Below are 17711 nucleotides of genomic sequence, written 5' to 3'. Positions count from 1 at the left end.
AGGCCTATCGCTTAAACAATTGAGAAAGATATCAAAAGATAGTTGACAAACTAACCATTACTTCTCAGTAACAACATTTGTGTTTGGTGTCATACAGACAACTTTTACAGATTGTGAAATTCCGACCAATACCGATGTTCAAAACAACACTTAGCAACAAGTTTGTTTTGTTTTTCACAAATTCTTTTGGTGTGAGACTCCCACCACCAACATTTTCTGTCATGTTTGACCCTGAAAACAGATCAGCTAACCAGATGCCAGCATTAAATTGATATGACGCAGATAAACATCAGTTACTGAGATTGGTTCATGCCACATTTTATTTACATTTGTGCCCATGTCTGTCAGGGCCGATTCCGTCCGATACTGATGTTAAACCTAAGCATGGGTGCATCCTTTAAGACATCACTGATTATTTTTTTTCTTTAGCTACTGGCAGCAAGCTAACTCATCCGCATTAATAGAATCAGAAACTAACCGTACCAGCTAATAAACTCATATCGCAAACCTCGATTTTTTGGTTTGCCACCAGATTTGAGTGTTATATTTCTTAAACTTAATAAAAAGAATAAATCACATCTCTCACCGCGTTTTCAAACACAAAAACTGACATTGTTACATCTTGTGTGAAATTATTTATTTGTCATTCGATTTCCACAGCATCGCGCTGAATTGTCAGTAATGTGCGCAAGTTAACAAAGACACAGATTTGTATCTTTCTTTAACGCCAGTCAAATATAAATCAAATGTTGCAGTGAACCAGTAAGATCAGGAAATAGTCCGTTTCCCACTTGGTATGTCCATCACTTTTTACCCTCGACCATAATGATGTGGTACCCAAACTTTGTCTTGACAGGAGGGTCTGTGTATACAGGTTTGTCCATGGAACTAGTGGGCAGGGCAAAAGCTGCATCCTGGAAAGGTCCAACCATCGATCCTCGCGTCATCCACCCCAGATCCCCCTGTCATGAAAAAAAACAGTCACAAAGACATATAATAATCTGGGAGTGACACAGAAAACAGAAATAGGGACTTGATATACTTAAGTAAATTGTTTTGTTTTCCAAGCTTAATTAGGTCACAGATAAGAACGCAAGGATAGACTGATAAGAACTGTGATTGACTGGCACTAGTCCAGGGTGTACATGGCCTCTCTTCCAATGACAGCTGGGATCAGCTCCATGCCCCTTCGACCCCAAACGGGATCAGCAGTATAGATAATGGATCAATGAATGGATGGATAAGAACGCAAGGTAAAAGCTCTGTTACATGTCAATGATTCCAACATAACAGATACTGTATTTATGTCGTACACCTGGGCAACAGCCTTACCTTCACTGGCATTTCCCACTAGCTCAGAGTGAATCAGTGTAGTTCTGGTGGAGTGTAGGTGTCAATGACAAAATGCACACAGTACACACACAGACATGTTGTCAGCCTCATTTTGTGTGTGGGATGGGAGTAAAGATTAATAAACATAAGTGAGGAATTTATCATCTCTGAAGACTCAATATGAGGGTTGGCCTGAACATCATGTATAATGTATGTTATGTTCATCCCCACAGGATATGATATAGTCAGTCTTGAAAAGCTTACTTCAAACAAGGCTGTCTTGACTTTTGATGCAGCAGCTGCATCCAACGTGTTTTAATAATATTTTGCAAACAATGTACTGAGACGCTTCCAATCTAAAGTATGTATATGTGTCATAAATCAACATGCCATGCAGAATGACAATCCAGTTAGATAAACTTAACACATGTTCCATTTCTTTGTGATACCACTAGGTGTGAAATGTAGAGGAGTATCGTGCAATAAAAGAGCAAATGAACAGAAAGGCATGCCCTTACTCCTTGTCTAGCTTTGTCTTCACTGTACTGTGTAGCTACTTCACTGAAACGGACTCCAGCCTTTAATTTCTCCATAGCCTCCATGCACTTCCCATGTTTTTCACAGAGGATGTGTCGAACCTGGGGAAAAACATGCATCATAGAACACATTTATTCTTACAGTTGTGGGATAAAACTAATAATTGCTCTCAATCATTGAAAACATTGTTTACCAGAATGTGGAATTTAAATTTTTTTTAAAACCCATTATTTTTTCTAGTGTAAAGCTTGTGATATAGACAAAACCTCCCAATCTTTCTCTCTTTTCCGTGAGCCAGAGCTGTTGTTCATGTAGCCATAATGTGTTTTATTTCCACTTGTAGCCTGGAGATACAACAAGCTGCTCAAAATGTGTGTCTGCTGTTTTAACAAGTTAGTATGTACCTTTTTTTATGATTATCATATCATGCATGCTTTTTTTTTTTACAGCGGTCAGATGGAAACAAATCTTTAGATTAGATCACTTTAAACATGACAGCAGGGTGGACATGGATTAACAACGTTTCATTACTCATCATCAGTGATGCCATAGTGGAAAATCTAGTTCCAACGTAACAAATGTAGCGGTGACTTCCTTCCAGTGAACTCATCTAAAAGTGGTTTAGTGGGTGAACGGGAGGAAACTTGTGTGTCAATATCAATCTCCTGATACGTGACATTTGACATAACAGGCTTTTCTTACAGTGAAGTGTTCATACCCATACATAGGCTGCTGTACATAGTCACCTTTACAGCGGTGCCTCCCTTTGGAGCCTTTTCTTTCTTGTCAGCTTCTGCACTTCCTGAAGCAGCTCCTACACACAGACAGGATTCATAACCAAGACAGCAGGTTAGCCATGACATGCGGAACTATACAATAACACTGGAGGAAGAAATACAGTACTACAACCGAATCATTGCATGGTCGTGTGTTACAGCTTTGTGCTACAAACAAGTAAACATAGCTGACTTTAAACACAGTTATTCGTATATAACTAACAGTGGATAAGTTATAGACCACTAACCCTTTCCACCCTTGCCACCTTTTCCCTTTGGTGGCATTTCAGATTTAAGAACACTTAAATTCAGGCAATATTGGAATAGGAAAAGCAATGTGCAAACAAACGCGCTCACTGCTGTGTTGTGGGTAAGATGCGCAGTGAACCCACAGAGTGAACCAGTCGGCGCAGCTATCTCTTCTTCTTTAGCTAGTTAACGGCAGGCTGCAGCAGGACGGTGCCCACACCGCCACCTCGTGGTATGTAGTAGGTCCAATCTCAAACGATACAGCCCTGCTCAAGTTCATAAAAAAAGGGTAAAGTAGGTTATATAGCCTATAGGCTTATATTAAATAGCTTTTACCTGATAGGAAGGCATTATTTACTTTTTGTAATATGAAGAAAAATGTCCTTTATGTTCCTCTTTGAAACATTTGAATTGCCCCCCTGGACCAAGTAAAGTTGTTTGAATTGAATTGAATTTGTATGATCAGTTCCAAATCCAAGAACAGTAGCCTAATTGTATGTCACATAAATACAGTTATTTATATTATATAAATATATATTATTTATTTATGTTAGTTATATGTTATTTCAAAGAAAACCTTAAATTTTCATGTAAGCTAAAGGCCTAGGCCTATATATATGACTCATATCAATAATGATACACACTGTGTAGTATGTGTGTGTTTTTAATAATAATAACTCTTTCCACAAGTGGAAGTGTAAATACCTTGTATTATTCTATTATTGTATTTTTTCTCCCTTTATTTAACTGATGTACATATGTTTGATTTTTAACTTCTTGTTATTTTTGATAATTATATTCCTGTTTCTTGAGCTTTATGGAGCCCCCCCCCCCCCCCCCCCCCCCATGGGGGCTAAATAAAGTTTATCTTTATCTTTATATTTTTTTGTCTGTTAGGTAGGCCTACCTCAATAAAGGAGATTCGTCTTATTCTCTTAAAGTAGGGTATTAACAGAGGCTCTAGATGTTTCAGACCTTTTTTATTTACAAACAAATAGGAATAGCCTTAATCAAGTCCTCCATCATGCCCAGCATAGGCCTGTAGCCTATAAACAAACAAACAAACATACAATTATTGAAACCATAAAACATAGCTAATGTTTAGCCTAACTTGTTTCCGGTAAAAAAAACAAAATCATTTTTTAAACATAATATTTTCTATCATGAGCCAACCTGGAAAAAAGCTGACAACTAGTTAATTGATTAAACACATTAAACATTTGGCTAGGACCTATCCAGCGTCACGGCGTCATCGGCGAGGTGGTTACTATGGCAACGAAACTGAATACAAAAGTCGTTTGTGGAAAGCTGTCTTGTGTTGAAGGTTTGCTTACCTGTTTACCACTGGTTTTCACTTAGGCTATATCTAAAAATATATATGTATATTTTTTTGGCGGCTCCAGGCACAACATGGAGAAGTACGAGCAGGTGTTTTGTTTGGGCAGTGGGGGGGCAGGGGACGTTTTCCTCATGAGGCACGTAGAGTGCACGAGCCTGCACGCGGTGAAAAGGATCAAGGTAGAGGACACGAGGGCGTCAAAAACTCAGAGGGCCATTCTCCAAGAGGCTGAAATCATCAGGAGGCTGGAGCACCCTCACATTGTCAAATGCAGCGATGTGTTTGTGAATGACGGGTTCATCTGCATCGTGATGAACTACTGTGATGGCGGGACATTAGACGACAAAGTCAAAGGGAGGAAAACAAAGACGTTTTTCACAGAGGAAACGGTGATGGGCTGGTTTGTGCAAGTTGCCAAGGCTGTTGATTTTATACACATGTCTAAAATACTGCACAGGGATATCAAAACCTCTAATGTACTGTTAACAAAGCAAGGTCTGGTGAAGCTGGGGGACTTTGGAATATCCAGAGTGATGACACACACAGCTGATATGGCCTCCACATGTGTCGGTACACCCAGCTACCTGAGTCCCGAGCTCTGCCAGGATGTCCCATACAGCTCAAAGTCTGATATCTGGGCTCTGGGCTGTCTGCTTTATGAGATCTGTGCCCTCCGACCTCCCTTTGCAGCTACAAACCTGCTCAGTCTGTTCTACAAGATCACTAAAGGAGAGTATGATCCTGTGGCAGAGGTCTACTCTGACAACATCAACTCTTTGATCAAAACTATGCTTAGCCTCATCCCTGAACACAGGCCGAGTGCTGCATGCATACTCAGCAGTGACTATGTGCAACAGCACCTAGAGGTCACTTCACACACAGAGAGTGACTGTGATAATACTACTGGAACCAAAGGGGACTTCATCGACATGAACATAGAAGGTAACCAAAGAGACACAGTCAATACACTACAGCCAGAAGCTCTCAGTGAGTCCTCCTCCTGGTGGGAAGACAAAGGAAACGATGCCGAGGCAAGTTGCAGTGATGTGGAGGAGGAGGAAGATCTTGATGCTTTGTGTGTTGGACAAAACCAATCGGACTGCCTTTACCCTGAAGACTTTGATGAAGATGGAAGTTTGTCCTCTCTGGAGGAGCACAGTGAAAGCTCAGGGTCGCCAATGAGGAGCGAGTCTGCTGAGCCTCTCGGTAATGGGGGAGCTGTTAAATGAAAAATAATTCTCTAAATGAAGGCAAAGGCACTCAGTTCTTAATTGATATTTTTTTAATACCACAGTGTTTAAAGAAAAAAAACATATTTCTATGAAGATGAAAAATTAAGTGAATCCATCGATCATTAATCCAATCAAAATAGCCTTTGTTTAAAAATCGTGTTGAAGCATAAGTGTCATTTTAGTATCCTTTAAAAAATGCTCACCCGGAGTTAATTAACCTATTTTTTAGCTTCAGTCCTTTATAAAAGTTCTAATCAGTTTCCGTCTTAACCAACAGAAAATGTAAAATGTTGCAATTCCCTCAAAGAGTGCACAGGTCCACATTTTCTGCATTTAATTATTTGACCTTTCACACTTTGGGTGCCTCTTTATTTTGGATGCAGAACATTCATTTGTTTGTGGAGTAGTGTAGTAAAGACCACAATAACCGAGACCAAGACATACCAGAGTGGTCCAAGGCCGACACAGGACCATGACATTTAGAGAACAGGACAGAGTCAAGACCAAGACCAAGGCAGGGTGAGACCGAGACAGGACCAAGACCATAAACATCACTGAAAAATCATCATTTTGTGTGCAGGGAGCGTGTCACTCAGACCGTAACACTGGGAAGGTTGCGGCTGTAACCGGGGGATATAAATCTAATTATGAATGAATAGAAATGATTCCTTCTATTTTCCTTCTAATCACAGTAATGAGGAGGAAAAGAATAGCCTCTCAGTGGTGGTCTTGACCAGCCTTGATATAGACCGAGACAAGACCAAGCAAATAAATACTCTCTTTGTTTTGTCAGAGGTCACAGGTAAAGAAGGCATTACTGCTTAAAGGCTTTAACAATGTGATGTGCTTTTCTTTTAATTTGTAAAATCTTTAAAAGTAAGCAGTTACCTTTAGGAAGAAAGTGCAGCAATAAAAGTTTCTGAAATGTTGAGCACCATAAGTAAAAAGGAGACGCAAATGTGAATGCTCAGGTAGAGTAAAACTACCTAAAATATAAACCTATACTGTATACACTAGAAGAGTTTAATTAAATAACAAATCAGCCAGAAACTAACAGGACTGCACCAGCACATACATGTTTTATAGCAGTTCTGCTGTAGTAAAGTCTGTCACTCTGGTCGGCAGCTTTAAGTGTATCAAAGTTGAATTCATCACTAACTGGACATTGTGTTAACATGCATGGTGGTAAAAATGAGCTTCCAGTCAGGCACAGCTTAAACAAAGAGGAGAAGGTTTTTTGCAATATGTGACCTGATAAAACCAACAACTCTTAGTTAAGGTTTTACTTAATTATAAAAACATACACTGACTTTTTACTATTTGTCTGATTATCATTTATAGGTTTTTAGAAAACAAGAAACATTCCACGTTAATCTGTGGAAACCCTAAAAGCATGCATGTCCTGAGATTTGTTTTTATAACTTTATGTGAAACGTTTCTTTCAAGGCGATGGAATTTACAGGCAATGAGTTTGTTTTCTTTCTTTGTGAACATGTTGAAGGTCCTCTGAGAAAACTTTAGTAAAGCTTCTTAACGCTAAGCTAAAGATGTAAATGAGGAACAATCCAGACAAAAGAAGTCAATGCTCATGTATATTCAATTCAACTCAAAAAAACTTTATTTGTCCCCGGGGGTCAATTCAAAGGCACACAGAGCAGTAAATTAACGACAGTGCAGGTAGACGAAACATTTTAAACCAATAATATAAAATATCAATTTAAATACAAAAGTTAAAATACAAAATAGATAAAAATAGTAGAGATATAAGTGAGAAGTTATCAGAATAACAGATGTAAACAGAAACAATGCTGTAGTAAACAGATGTAAACACAACTGCTTGCAGTAAATGGGAAATACATATATATATATATACATATACAGAGCTATGTGCAAGTAGTACTTAATGATTAAGTGCTAGTGGTGCATGGTGAATAATAGAACAACAGAACTAAATAAGAGCTGTATGAAACAGATAAATACTGAATGCTGCTTTTTGTCTGTTGTACCTCCAATAACCGAGACGCCTCCTCTCCTATTAGCACAGGCTCTTGATGTTTCAGAAGAGGCGGAGTATCCAGATGACTTCGAGGAAATTGAGGTGGAGAAAGAAGACGAGGATGAAGCAGCTTTAGTCCACTCTGCTTCTCCTGAGCCGCCACACGACGACGTACTGGAGGAGGAATTTCAACTGTGTGATGCCGGAGGACTGACCGTCACCCTGAAAGCACTGAAGGAAAAAGGCTAAGAAATAAAGTGACCATTAGCAGCTGAAGCAGTGAAATAGTTACTGAATAACTCGTTTGTTTTATGCCATGGCTGTTTAAAAGGATATCAGGCTTTTGGTTAAAACATTTTCTGCTGCAGTTTGATCAGAAACTGAATGTTGAGCATGTGGGAGCCCGCTGTCTTACAGAACATTTACTACATACCAAGAGAACTCTTAAGGGCAGTGTTTTACTTCTACATAATGTTCAAAACACTCGGTGATCGAGAGAGACTGAATGTAGACCTGTCTAGCTTGCAGTGGCAGTTCTAGACCACTTTTACTGAGGGGGCCAAACTGGGGCCAGTTGTTTTGTCAGAGGGGAACATTAAACCCAGGTGAAAAATAGACAAAGATGATCGTTTAAAAAAAAAAATATATATATATTATGCCAAATAATAGCACCCAACATAAAATATCATGATTTATACTGTATTTGTTTCAGCAGCAGTGTTTAATACTAGATTGTGAGTCCGGTTGTTGAGTCAAGTACTGTGTATTTGTTATTAGGGGGGCTCTTCTTTTTGGAGGGGTGGCCACAGGGGGGACCAAGCTCAGTGTTACAGGGGCACTGGCCCCTGTTGGCCCCTGCCTAGAACTGCCTATGCTAGCTTGTTTTGCCATAGACAAGACAATACCAGACTAAATTTTATGAATTCAATATACATGGTGTCATTTTTACTGACACATCATTACTTTGAAAAATATAAGAGCGGCAGCAGGAGGTCCACTTCTTACTGTCCCATCCTGTGTGTATCTCTGTGTCTCTATTTCAATCAATCAATCTCTATTTGTATAGCACCAAGTCATACCAAATGTTATCTCAAGGAACATTATGAAAGAGCGGATACAAGACCTTACTCTTTGTTATATTGTTATAAAAGAGCAGGTAAAAGGGGGGGGGGGGGCTTCTTGTTTGGACCATGACCAGCAAGATTAATCGACTGGAGACTTCAGATGGTGCTATGAAAAGGGTCCATCAGTATTAAGTAATCCATTCATGCACATTCACACGCCACCAACGAAGCAGCAGGAGCAATTTGGGGTTAAGTGCCTTGCCCAAGAACACATCAGAATCAGAGTCAGAGTCAGAATCAGAATCAGAATCAGAATCAGGGTTTATTGTCAAGTACATTTACACATACAAGGAATTTGACTTGGTGTATTGGTGCTTTAACAGGAAAATAAAGCAGAACTAGCAACAACTTAAATAATACAGTATAAGAAGCTAATATATAAAATATAATTTAAAAATGTAAAATATAAAAAATTTAAATAAAAAAAAAACACAAAAGGTGCAATGTAGGAGCTGTGCAGTGGACTATGAGAAAAAATCTAAGTGTGAGTAACTACTCACAGAGTGCATGTAAGGAAAATACATTTTTAGAGTCCAGTGGGCGTTAATGTAACGCATAAAGAACGTGTGTCAACGTCTTGCTGGAGGACCAAACCCCCTACTTTCCAACGGAGAGACGACCAACTCTACCACTGAGCCGCAGCCACCTAAACACACTTTGTTTACCAAAAGACCAGAGGTTGGAAAACTAATGAGGTAGACTGACGCAAACAATCGTAAGAATGTAAACTTTGAGTTACAGATAGCATTTTGAATGCAGCCTTATTCTCTTCTAGAGTCTCTAAATGTTATCTTATGATACATTTCAGGGCTACATGATATCGTTTATCAGCAAGTTAACACCAGGGTTTCCTGGAATGTCACCATAGCAGACTTTACAAGAACCACGATTTTAACATATATCTAAAATTCAGTGCTGATGGTAGTAAATCTATAAATGTGCCATGTTCAAGTTCAAATTGTGTCTCAACGGGAAATGTAAGATTCATATTTTATCAGCACACGATCTTGCATGAGTTGACCAAATTTTCTATGCGTCACAGGTTCACCCACTTGCATTATGTCTACAAGCAACACCACATACAGATCATAGTTCACATTCACACTGACAGACAAACCACAGGCACCGACTGAAATGTGTCCAATATATTTATAGAGTTTAACTGAGGACATCATCAGTGAAAAGTTCCTGAATTTGAAGTTATTGGTCAGAGCTGCTAGACTCTAGATATGTTTTTTTTCACAGTCGAGAGTTCAGAGAAGGGACCCTTAAAGCAGAGCCTCTGTGTGGGAAACATAGAAACATTAATGTAGTGCTGCCTGTTATCTGCATAAACTGTATCCGCCTGGAGGTGGGTTAGTACATTGAACATTTGTGTTCATCTCATAACTGTTTTCAACACAGGTTTTGGCTGATACTTTGAGCAGCTAATTTTAAGCATTACAAGGTCTCTTGTTGTACTCTAAACAACAAGTTGTTTTTTTCTTGACCCTAGATCACTAAAAATAGAAATTGCACCTACTTTGTCAAGATTTATTTTTTTGAAATAGTGACTAACATGTGAAGATCGTTTTCTTCCATTTTACTGACGCCTGGTTTCCCACTGTGCAAACATTCCCCTAGCGTGTGCAGAAGATTACTGATCTTCCCCTCAGTCCTCCTCAAACTCACACCTTCACACTCATCTGATCCTTCATCCACTGATGGTGTTAAAGACAAAAGAACCGCACTGACTTCCATGATGACAAATGCAAAATGCTGCATCCGCATGTCAGCTTTTCAACACGAGTTATGAAGTATGTGTCTCCACAAAGACTTCAGAGGATTCTCACAATGAGGAAAAATACATTCAATAGAAGAATATTTTCTTATTCAGTGTTTCCCCTAGGTTTACAGCTTTGGGGGGGTGGGGGGGAGACATGGCGACACAAACACTTGAAGGAATCTTGGTGTTCATGTGTTACTTTTAATGACAGATGTCCTTTTCTATCGGAAAGGTATCCTTAAATGACTTTCCCTGATTACGGACTCTATCCACTATCCTATCTCTACAATAAAGGCACAAAAAGACCAAAGATAAATCTTTAAAAAAAATAAAATAATAATATATGGTAGGGGAAAGACTTTTATTAATATGTTAATGTTATTGTTCACACTTAGTTCACATCTTGTGTGATCGCTTTATTCACCAAAACAGTAATTTTCCTCAGACATCACACTCTGAAGCTCAAATGCTGTCATAATGTCTCACAGATATGTTCCAGGTAATCTTACAAACTTGATATATTTTCACTTCTCGGTTAATCAACAAATGAAAAGATAATGAATATTAAATAACAGGGTTATAATTTAACTTAAATAGTAAGTTTTAATACTTAATAGCAACTGAAACTATACTACACTACTATTGGGTGGCTGTGGCTCAGTTGGTAGAGTCATCGTCTCTCAATCGAGGGTTCGATCCCCAGGTGACCAACATGTCCGATGTGTCCTTGGGCAAGATACTTAACCCTGAATTGCTCCCACTGCTTCGGTGGTGGTGTATGAATGGATTAGTGTTGTACTTACTCTCTGATGTACGTCGCTTTGGATAAAAGCATCTGGTAAGTGAATTGTAACATTGTACTATTGGTCTCTGTAAAGGCCCTGACACACCAAGGAGACCGTCGGCCGTCAGTCTGTTGGTGAGCGGTCGTCGTCCTAGTTTTTGCGGTGTGTCCAGCTCCGTCGCTACCCGTCAGCCCCTGTTGGCCTTTTTTTGGCCGATTCCACATGTTGAATCGCCGTCGCGAGTGCGGTTGGGGGTAGGAAGCTCTCTGATTGGCTGTTCAGCTAAGAGAAACAGGAGAGGCAGTGCATGTGAAGAAATACAGAAGTGCCTCTTCTGTTCTTGTTCCACTAATAAAAGACCAAGTGCTGACAATGCCAGCGCCATTTTCACCTTTTTATCAGACATTATTCTCCATTAGAAGTTCCTATATCACGAGTGTTGAGCGACAGCGGTGAGAAAATGGTCTTCTCATATCACAACAACAGTTTATTTATCTACGGTCTTCCTCGTCCTTTTCCTTTTTGGAGTGACAATTACAGACTACCGCCACCTGCTGGCATTGAGAGTTACTTCCTCTCACGCATGCGCAGAACGTATGTGGTGATTGGCCGTCGGCTGTAGTCTTTGCGATGTGTTCTAGTGCAACTTTTTGGCCAAGACAAAAGGCCTCGCCCATCGACAACACAGGCGGCCTTCGTCGCCACTAGTTCTCTGCCGTCTGTTTGGTGCGTTAGGGCCCTAAGTGGAGCGGAGTGAGGAGGATGTCTCAGTAGTCTCAGTAGTCTCAGTGATGTCACCCATTGTTTTTGTCACAAGTTTAGTTTTGAAGCCACAGTGGCCATGTTGGAAATGCTGTCTCAAACTAATGGTACGTTCCAGTTGATCTTGTAAGTGGGAAATTCCCAGTTCCCAGTCGGAAGTGTCAACCAGACACCAGACTCGGAAACTCGGAGAGAAAAAAGTAGCCCGAGTCCAGATCCAATATGGCTGCTATGTGCATTGAAACGGATGTTTAAGATGTAACTGTTTTTTGAGTGATTAAATCAATCAGACCGATGGTATCGTGCAAGTTCTCTCTGTGGAAGTGTTTCCATATTATTTTTGGTCAGAAACTATCACGTAGTGTGTTGTTATCGTCTGGTATTAGCTAACAAAACAAAAGTACTCCCATGTTGCTTTTCCGACTTGCAACTGGAACGCAGTTTACTCGGGTGTGACGTCATTCCCAGTTCCGACTTCCGAGGTAAATGGAACGCGGCATAACTTTTGGTTAACCTAGAAGCAGGTAAACAGGTGGAGATGAGGCGGGCCTTAAGCATCCTGGCAAAATGCAGTCATATCATTCACGACCCCAAACATGCAGATGTATGCATACAAAAAAATAGAAAATTGATGAATTATAAAAAAAAGTCAACCACCTGCATGTGCCGATGAAGACTTTTCAAGACCATTTTTTGTGCCAGACAAAAAACACGTTTATACATGCTGTAGAAATGGGCATTTTAACATGGCTGTTTGGGACTTCCAGAGCTTTTTGAGACACCCTCAAGTGGACTCAAGGTACTTTAGCACTTCAGCATTGGCTTTGTCTTTGAACACCAGAGGTTGTGGCTTGATTTGAGCATCCCAAGTCCCAACCTTGAGTATGACAACAGAGGAAAATGGCCTCCATGTGAATATGATGAATAGAGGCAACAATCTTGATTGAAACTTATTCATCTGAGATCACCCAAAAGAAACACCTGCCTCTGCACACAAACGAGTTCATCTACAATTCTGCAATTTATTTATCAGCGAAGAACATCAGAGAGTAAATACAACAAGGATTGAGAGAGGAAGAAAAAACATCAGTAAGTGAAAACTAACAGCTTTAAGTCCGGTCGGACACAGGGGCTGACAGGCAATGCACAGAGGCAGAGCATTTTTTTTATAATTAAAGTTATTTGATACATCGCAATCAACAACAATGTCGAAAGCTGTTCTTGATCAGCATCAAAAACATCCTTAATATCGTTTTTGTCATCGTCAACAATATCATTAAGTGCATAGGTGTTCATGTAAGAGCTGGGTCTTTAGCTTTTTCTTAAAGGTCCCTGTTGTGAAGGTTGGATCAGACGCCTTTCATTGGCAGAGCGTAGTGGGCAGGAGGAAGTATAGACCTGGATTATAGAGTTTAGGTGCCATTTTGTAAGCGAGCAGCAGAGTTTTAAATTTGATGCAAGCAGTAGTGGAGGGATCTGGTGCAGTAGCTCCATCAAACACTGCTGGAGCTTTGCACTGATGTTTTGTATTCTGGTAATGTCACCACCATAACTCAGTTTTCAAGATGGCATGTGCAAGTGCTTTCACCAAAGTGCCCCAGACTCAGTCATTATCGTGTTGATTCATAGTGATTTGACAGACATTATCAAAATTAAAACATTCCATTTTATTGCTCTAACACTTGGGAAAAGCCATGTTTCGGTTAGCTTACTGCACTCTGGATTTTTGTAAATGAGATTAAACAACAATGTACTTTCTGTTTCGACCAAACTTGACTTCCTAAATTGCACAAGAAAATTACCTTAACTTTTCATTTAGTAACTTCTTTTTATAGAATTAAGCATATACAAGCTTTTGCATGTTTCCCTTTTCCTCGTCTAATTTGGTCCTTTTCCAGGCTTTATATAATCACTTCCTGAAACAGTTTTCCGTTGTTCTTAGTTTAGCCAATTATTCAGTCTCTTACAGCCTGTCAATATCTGTGGAGGGTCTCTTTATCAGTTAGAACTTGTTCACTCTGGTCATATGTCACAGTCCCATGGTTGTCATTGATTCAATATGTACCCCAGGCCAAAGCAGCATCTGGATGGTTTGCATGATAAGTTGTATGACAAGGTTTAGCACTTCATCATGAGTGGTTTATTGGATCATGTTTTTTTTTAATGTTCTTTTTTAACCAAAATCATTTATTGATGGTTCTAGGAAAGCTGTGGGTTCAAGGCAATGTTGACTTTCCTGTTAGCCTCCCTCTGAAATGGCCCTTTCATAAAGGCTTCATCAGTGCTTTGTTCTCCGCTTAACTGACAGATCTCATCTCTGTGCTTCAACCCGAGTGTGATTTTTAATGGCGTCTAAACCATCCACCTTTAACCACACATTTCTTTTTTCAAATTTCAGGGAATGCAACACATTTTATAACTTTCCAGCGCTGTCAAGTTTTTCTCATGTTAACTATTGACCAGGTGTTTGAAGCTGAGAGTAGGCGACTCTCATTTGTTATTAATTTCAACATTATCTTCAAATCATTTCTTGTCTGTTTTCAGATGAATAGACCTGTACAGTTGGTGCACTTAAAAAACTAATAATTATCACATATAACGTCTATCTGAGACGGCATGCTTTTCACTTCTTTGGCTACAAACACTGATTTCAGACTTAGTTGACATTTAACAAGGTAGTCTTTTTAAATAAATAAAAAAGTATGTTCTTGTTTTTTTTTTCTGTTTGCATGCATAATAAATGTTATTACATCACATTACATCCTTTATTAGGATTAAACAAACACTGACCCAGATATACATTACAGCCAGTGAGTAACTTCATTCACTCACTCACACTAACTTTGAAGTGTTGACTCATTTAGTATTTGTATTCTACATATTGAACCTCCATTATATCATTGTCCCTTCTACAATTGCCCCTACATTCATCTAATATTGATCTGTGATCATGACAAGTATCTTCTTCACTCACATAAACATGTATAGAAACAGCAGGAAGAGTGAAAGTTTGCTTCATATCTTTAAGTCAATTTAGCTTATCAGATGTTTTCTTTAGCATTAATCAGGCACCACAAATGGTTTCAGATCAGTATGAGTTTCCCAGTGAAACTGTGACATCATTGATAGTGCAAACATGCCATCACTGTGCACAATCTCTGTGGGGAATCTCCAACTCCCTTCCCCCACCTACTCTCTAACAAAGAAGGTTAAAAATAAATAGACATTACACTTGTACACTGAGATGAGTCAAACCGCTGGACATGTAAAAAGTAAAACAGAAACTGTGAAGTCATCATCACACTGTAAATAGTTAAGCTGTATTCTGTGTCATTAATAATTATTTTTTACAGACCACAGAAACTGATGTATGGGGAAATGTTGGCAGTGGTGGAGAAGGAAATAGGAGAAGGGTTGCCCGTCTGAATTTCTCTTGCTCTTTAATGGGGTCTCTCGAAGAGTTCCCACCAGTTCTTTTCCTTCAGCTGTACAATTGAACAAGAAGCCCTACAAAGCCAAAGTGCACTTTTTGTGAAATTCACTTTTTTGCACAAATCTAAAGTGCAGTATCTGCTCTTCAATCTGTAATGGGTAAAACAATATGTAGAAAAGGGAGATATGTAAAGCAAAGATGTGAAAATGTTTTAGTTATTTTTGATACCACATGTTTTAAAATGATTCAATCACTGTTATGTTACTAGCCAAAAGTATTGATCCCTGCAAGGGGAAATTCAGTTTTTACACTCTGTAAGTCATGAACACACACATAGGCTGAAATATACACACACATGCACAAACAGGATCCTATGGACATGCACTAATGGAGAGAAGCCAGAGTGAGGGAGCTGCCCACAGCGGGCGCTCCTGAGCTGATGGTGGGGAGGGGGTTTGGTGCCTTGCTCAAGGGCACCTTGGTGGTGCTCAGGAGGTGATCTGGCACCTCTCCAGCTACCAGACCAACTTTCATATTTGGTCCACACTGGGACTTGAACTGGCGACCCTCCAGTTCCCAACCCAAGTTCCTACAGACTGAGCTACTGCCGCCCCCTTGACTCTAGTAATATTTATATCCAACGACTGCTGCAAGTGAAACAGAGAGAACAGTGGTGGTTTCCGTTTATCGAGTACTTTTGAAGTCCCAGAAAGATGTAAAAGTTATGTTTATATCTCTCACAGCCTGGAGTACATTTTAGTAATTGATGCCCAGGCCGATAAAAGGTGGGTGTGACCTGCAGTGTAAGCGCTTTGAATAGTCGGAAGACTAGAAAAGCGTTATATAAGCTCAAGTAAAATTGTATTTATATGATAAAAAATATTTTTTAATCTGATCTATGAAAGTGTGAAAAAATGTCTTCACAGTAAGACCGCATAGTAGGCCATAACTCACCTCCAATACCAACTAATGAGAGAGGATGTTGTCTGATGCAACTTTTGAAGGATTTGCACAGCTCACATGGTCACCGATGAGGTCATGTAGAGAGTGTATGCTCAATCTTTAGTTGAACATTTAAAGCAAAACAAATCAAAAACACAGAAAATCTAACATTAAACAGCATCAGTGTTTCACTTTGAGAAGTTTTGCATTGTACAGTTCTGGAAGAATTGACAGAAATGTTGTTAGGAGTTTTAACACAAGATACTTCTACATCTCACCTTGAAACTGAGCATCACACTGAACATTGAACTGTTTGTGGCTAATGTAGTCAGTGCATTTAATGGTTCCTAATACCTGTTCAGACAAACCCATTCATCTGAGCGGAGAAAGTGTTGTATTTTGATACCTCTTATCTCATCAAGATTGAGTTTGAAAATGCAGTGAAACAGGATTGTTGGCATTCACTCATAATTGAGGAGATTACCGGTTAACGATTTTCATTTTACAGGTTGATGGCAATTCATTTTTTCAAACCATATCGTTTTTGATAATCAATAAAAATCTACAACCTTCATTTTTCAAGTGAGCCATCATTTTCTTTCCATGTGCTGTAGGTGTTAAGATGACATCATTAACTTCCTGTCCCTCACTTCTGTATGTATAAATGGGCAGATACACATCACACCAGTACTCACGCTTAAGACAACAAACAGAAGCTGTGAAGGAAAAGAGACACACCACTCTGCAAAATGATGAAGAGTGTTTTTGCCCTTGTTGTCCTGTTGCATCTCTGCTCCGGTGTGGATCCCAAAAAAGACCTGTACAAGGAGATAATAGACAAACTGGATAAACTCAACGAATTCCAAAATGACAGCAAACTCAATTTCACATCTGTAAGTATTTTTCATTGACATTATCATGCTTTATATCATGTGACACTTGGTCAGATGTCTTATACATATGTGACAATTGGAAACTTAACACATCACTTAAATATATATATTTTTTCTCTCTTTTTCTCTATAGCCAGTCAAAGTGCAACAGCCACCACGGAAGATGACCGAACAAGTTGTAAGTATTGCTTCTTTCCACAATTTGCAGACAAAAAGGTTTTCACCACTTTAAGTGGAGCTCAGTTCCAACATTGTTTGTATGAATTTTCATGAATTAACTAATTTTGGTAATTCTGTGGATATATTATTTTAATTCTGTAACGCTAACGGTAATTCTCCTTGTAGGTCTGTGTAGATGTAATATATATGTGTAAGACTCTCAAAGCAGCAGATCAATATTTGGATAGGAGCCAAATATGCTGTTAGCTAAAAAGGGAAATATGATTTGCTCAGGCTAAAGAAATGTTTATGTCTGAAAGTTTCAAGTAAAGGTAATGTCTACTTTCTAGCCCATTTAAATTGTACCCAAATGGGAAGGAATTTGCA

The 17711-nt window shown here is 39.2% G+C and overlaps 2 protein-coding genes across 2 annotated transcripts; one reads left to right on the top strand and one right to left on the bottom strand.

Annotated features, from left to right (window-relative positions):
• Window positions 1-620: 620 nt before the first annotated feature.
• On the bottom strand, window positions 621-3056 carry pin4 (protein (peptidylprolyl cis/trans isomerase) NIMA-interacting, 4 (parvulin)). The gene is made up of 4 exons (XM_061049016.1): window positions 2894-3056; window positions 2616-2683; window positions 1851-1970; window positions 621-962 (listed from the first exon to the last, which is right to left on the bottom strand). Exons 1-4 carry the CDS (start codon window positions 2928-2930, stop codon window positions 804-806), a joined length of 384 nt encoding a protein of 127 aa, XP_060904999.1. The 5' UTR covers window positions 2931-3056; the 3' UTR covers window positions 621-803.
• Window positions 3057-4188: 1132 nt separating this feature from the next.
• LOC132982600 (uncharacterized) lies at window positions 4189-8526 on the top strand. The gene is made up of 2 exons (XM_061049149.1): window positions 4189-5453; window positions 7384-8526. Exons 1-2 carry the CDS (start codon window positions 4305-4307, stop codon window positions 7708-7710), a joined length of 1476 nt encoding a protein of 491 aa, XP_060905132.1. The 5' UTR covers window positions 4189-4304; the 3' UTR covers window positions 7711-8526.
• The last annotated feature ends 9185 nt before the right edge of the window (window positions 8527-17711 follow it).

Source organism: Labrus mixtus, chromosome 10 (assembly GCF_963584025.1).
Source record: "Labrus mixtus chromosome 10, fLabMix1.1, whole genome shotgun sequence".
Classification (NCBI taxonomy): domain Eukaryota; kingdom Metazoa; phylum Chordata; class Actinopteri; order Labriformes; family Labridae; genus Labrus; species Labrus mixtus.
The sequence above is the reverse complement of the archived record's forward strand: the minus strand, read 5'-3'. Positions and strand labels throughout refer to the sequence as shown.

What these genes read in the sequence shown, in the direction of transcription:
- pin4 (XM_061049016.1), bottom strand. Translation starts at nt 2,930, where the DNA reads ATGCCACCAAAGGGAAAAGGTGGCAAGGGTGGAAAGG. An exon ending in AGGGAGGCACCGCTGTAAAG is followed by an intron (nt 1,971 to 2,615) that starts GTGACTATGTAC and finishes GTTTTTCCCCAG; the next exon opens with GTTCGACACATCCTCTGTGA. An exon ending in AAGACAAAGCTAGACAAGGA is followed by an intron (nt 963 to 1,850) that starts GTAAGGGCATGC and finishes TTTTCATGACAG; the next exon opens with GGGGATCTGGGGTGGATGAC.
- LOC132982600 (XM_061049149.1), top strand. Translation starts at nt 4,305, where the DNA reads ATGGAGAAGTACGAGCAGGTGTTTTGTTTGGGCAGTGGGGGGGCAGGG. An exon ending in CTCTCGGTAATGGGGGAGCT is followed by an intron (nt 5,454 to 7,383) that starts GTTAAATGAAAA and finishes ATTAAGTGCTAG; the next exon opens with TGGTGCATGGTGAATAATAG.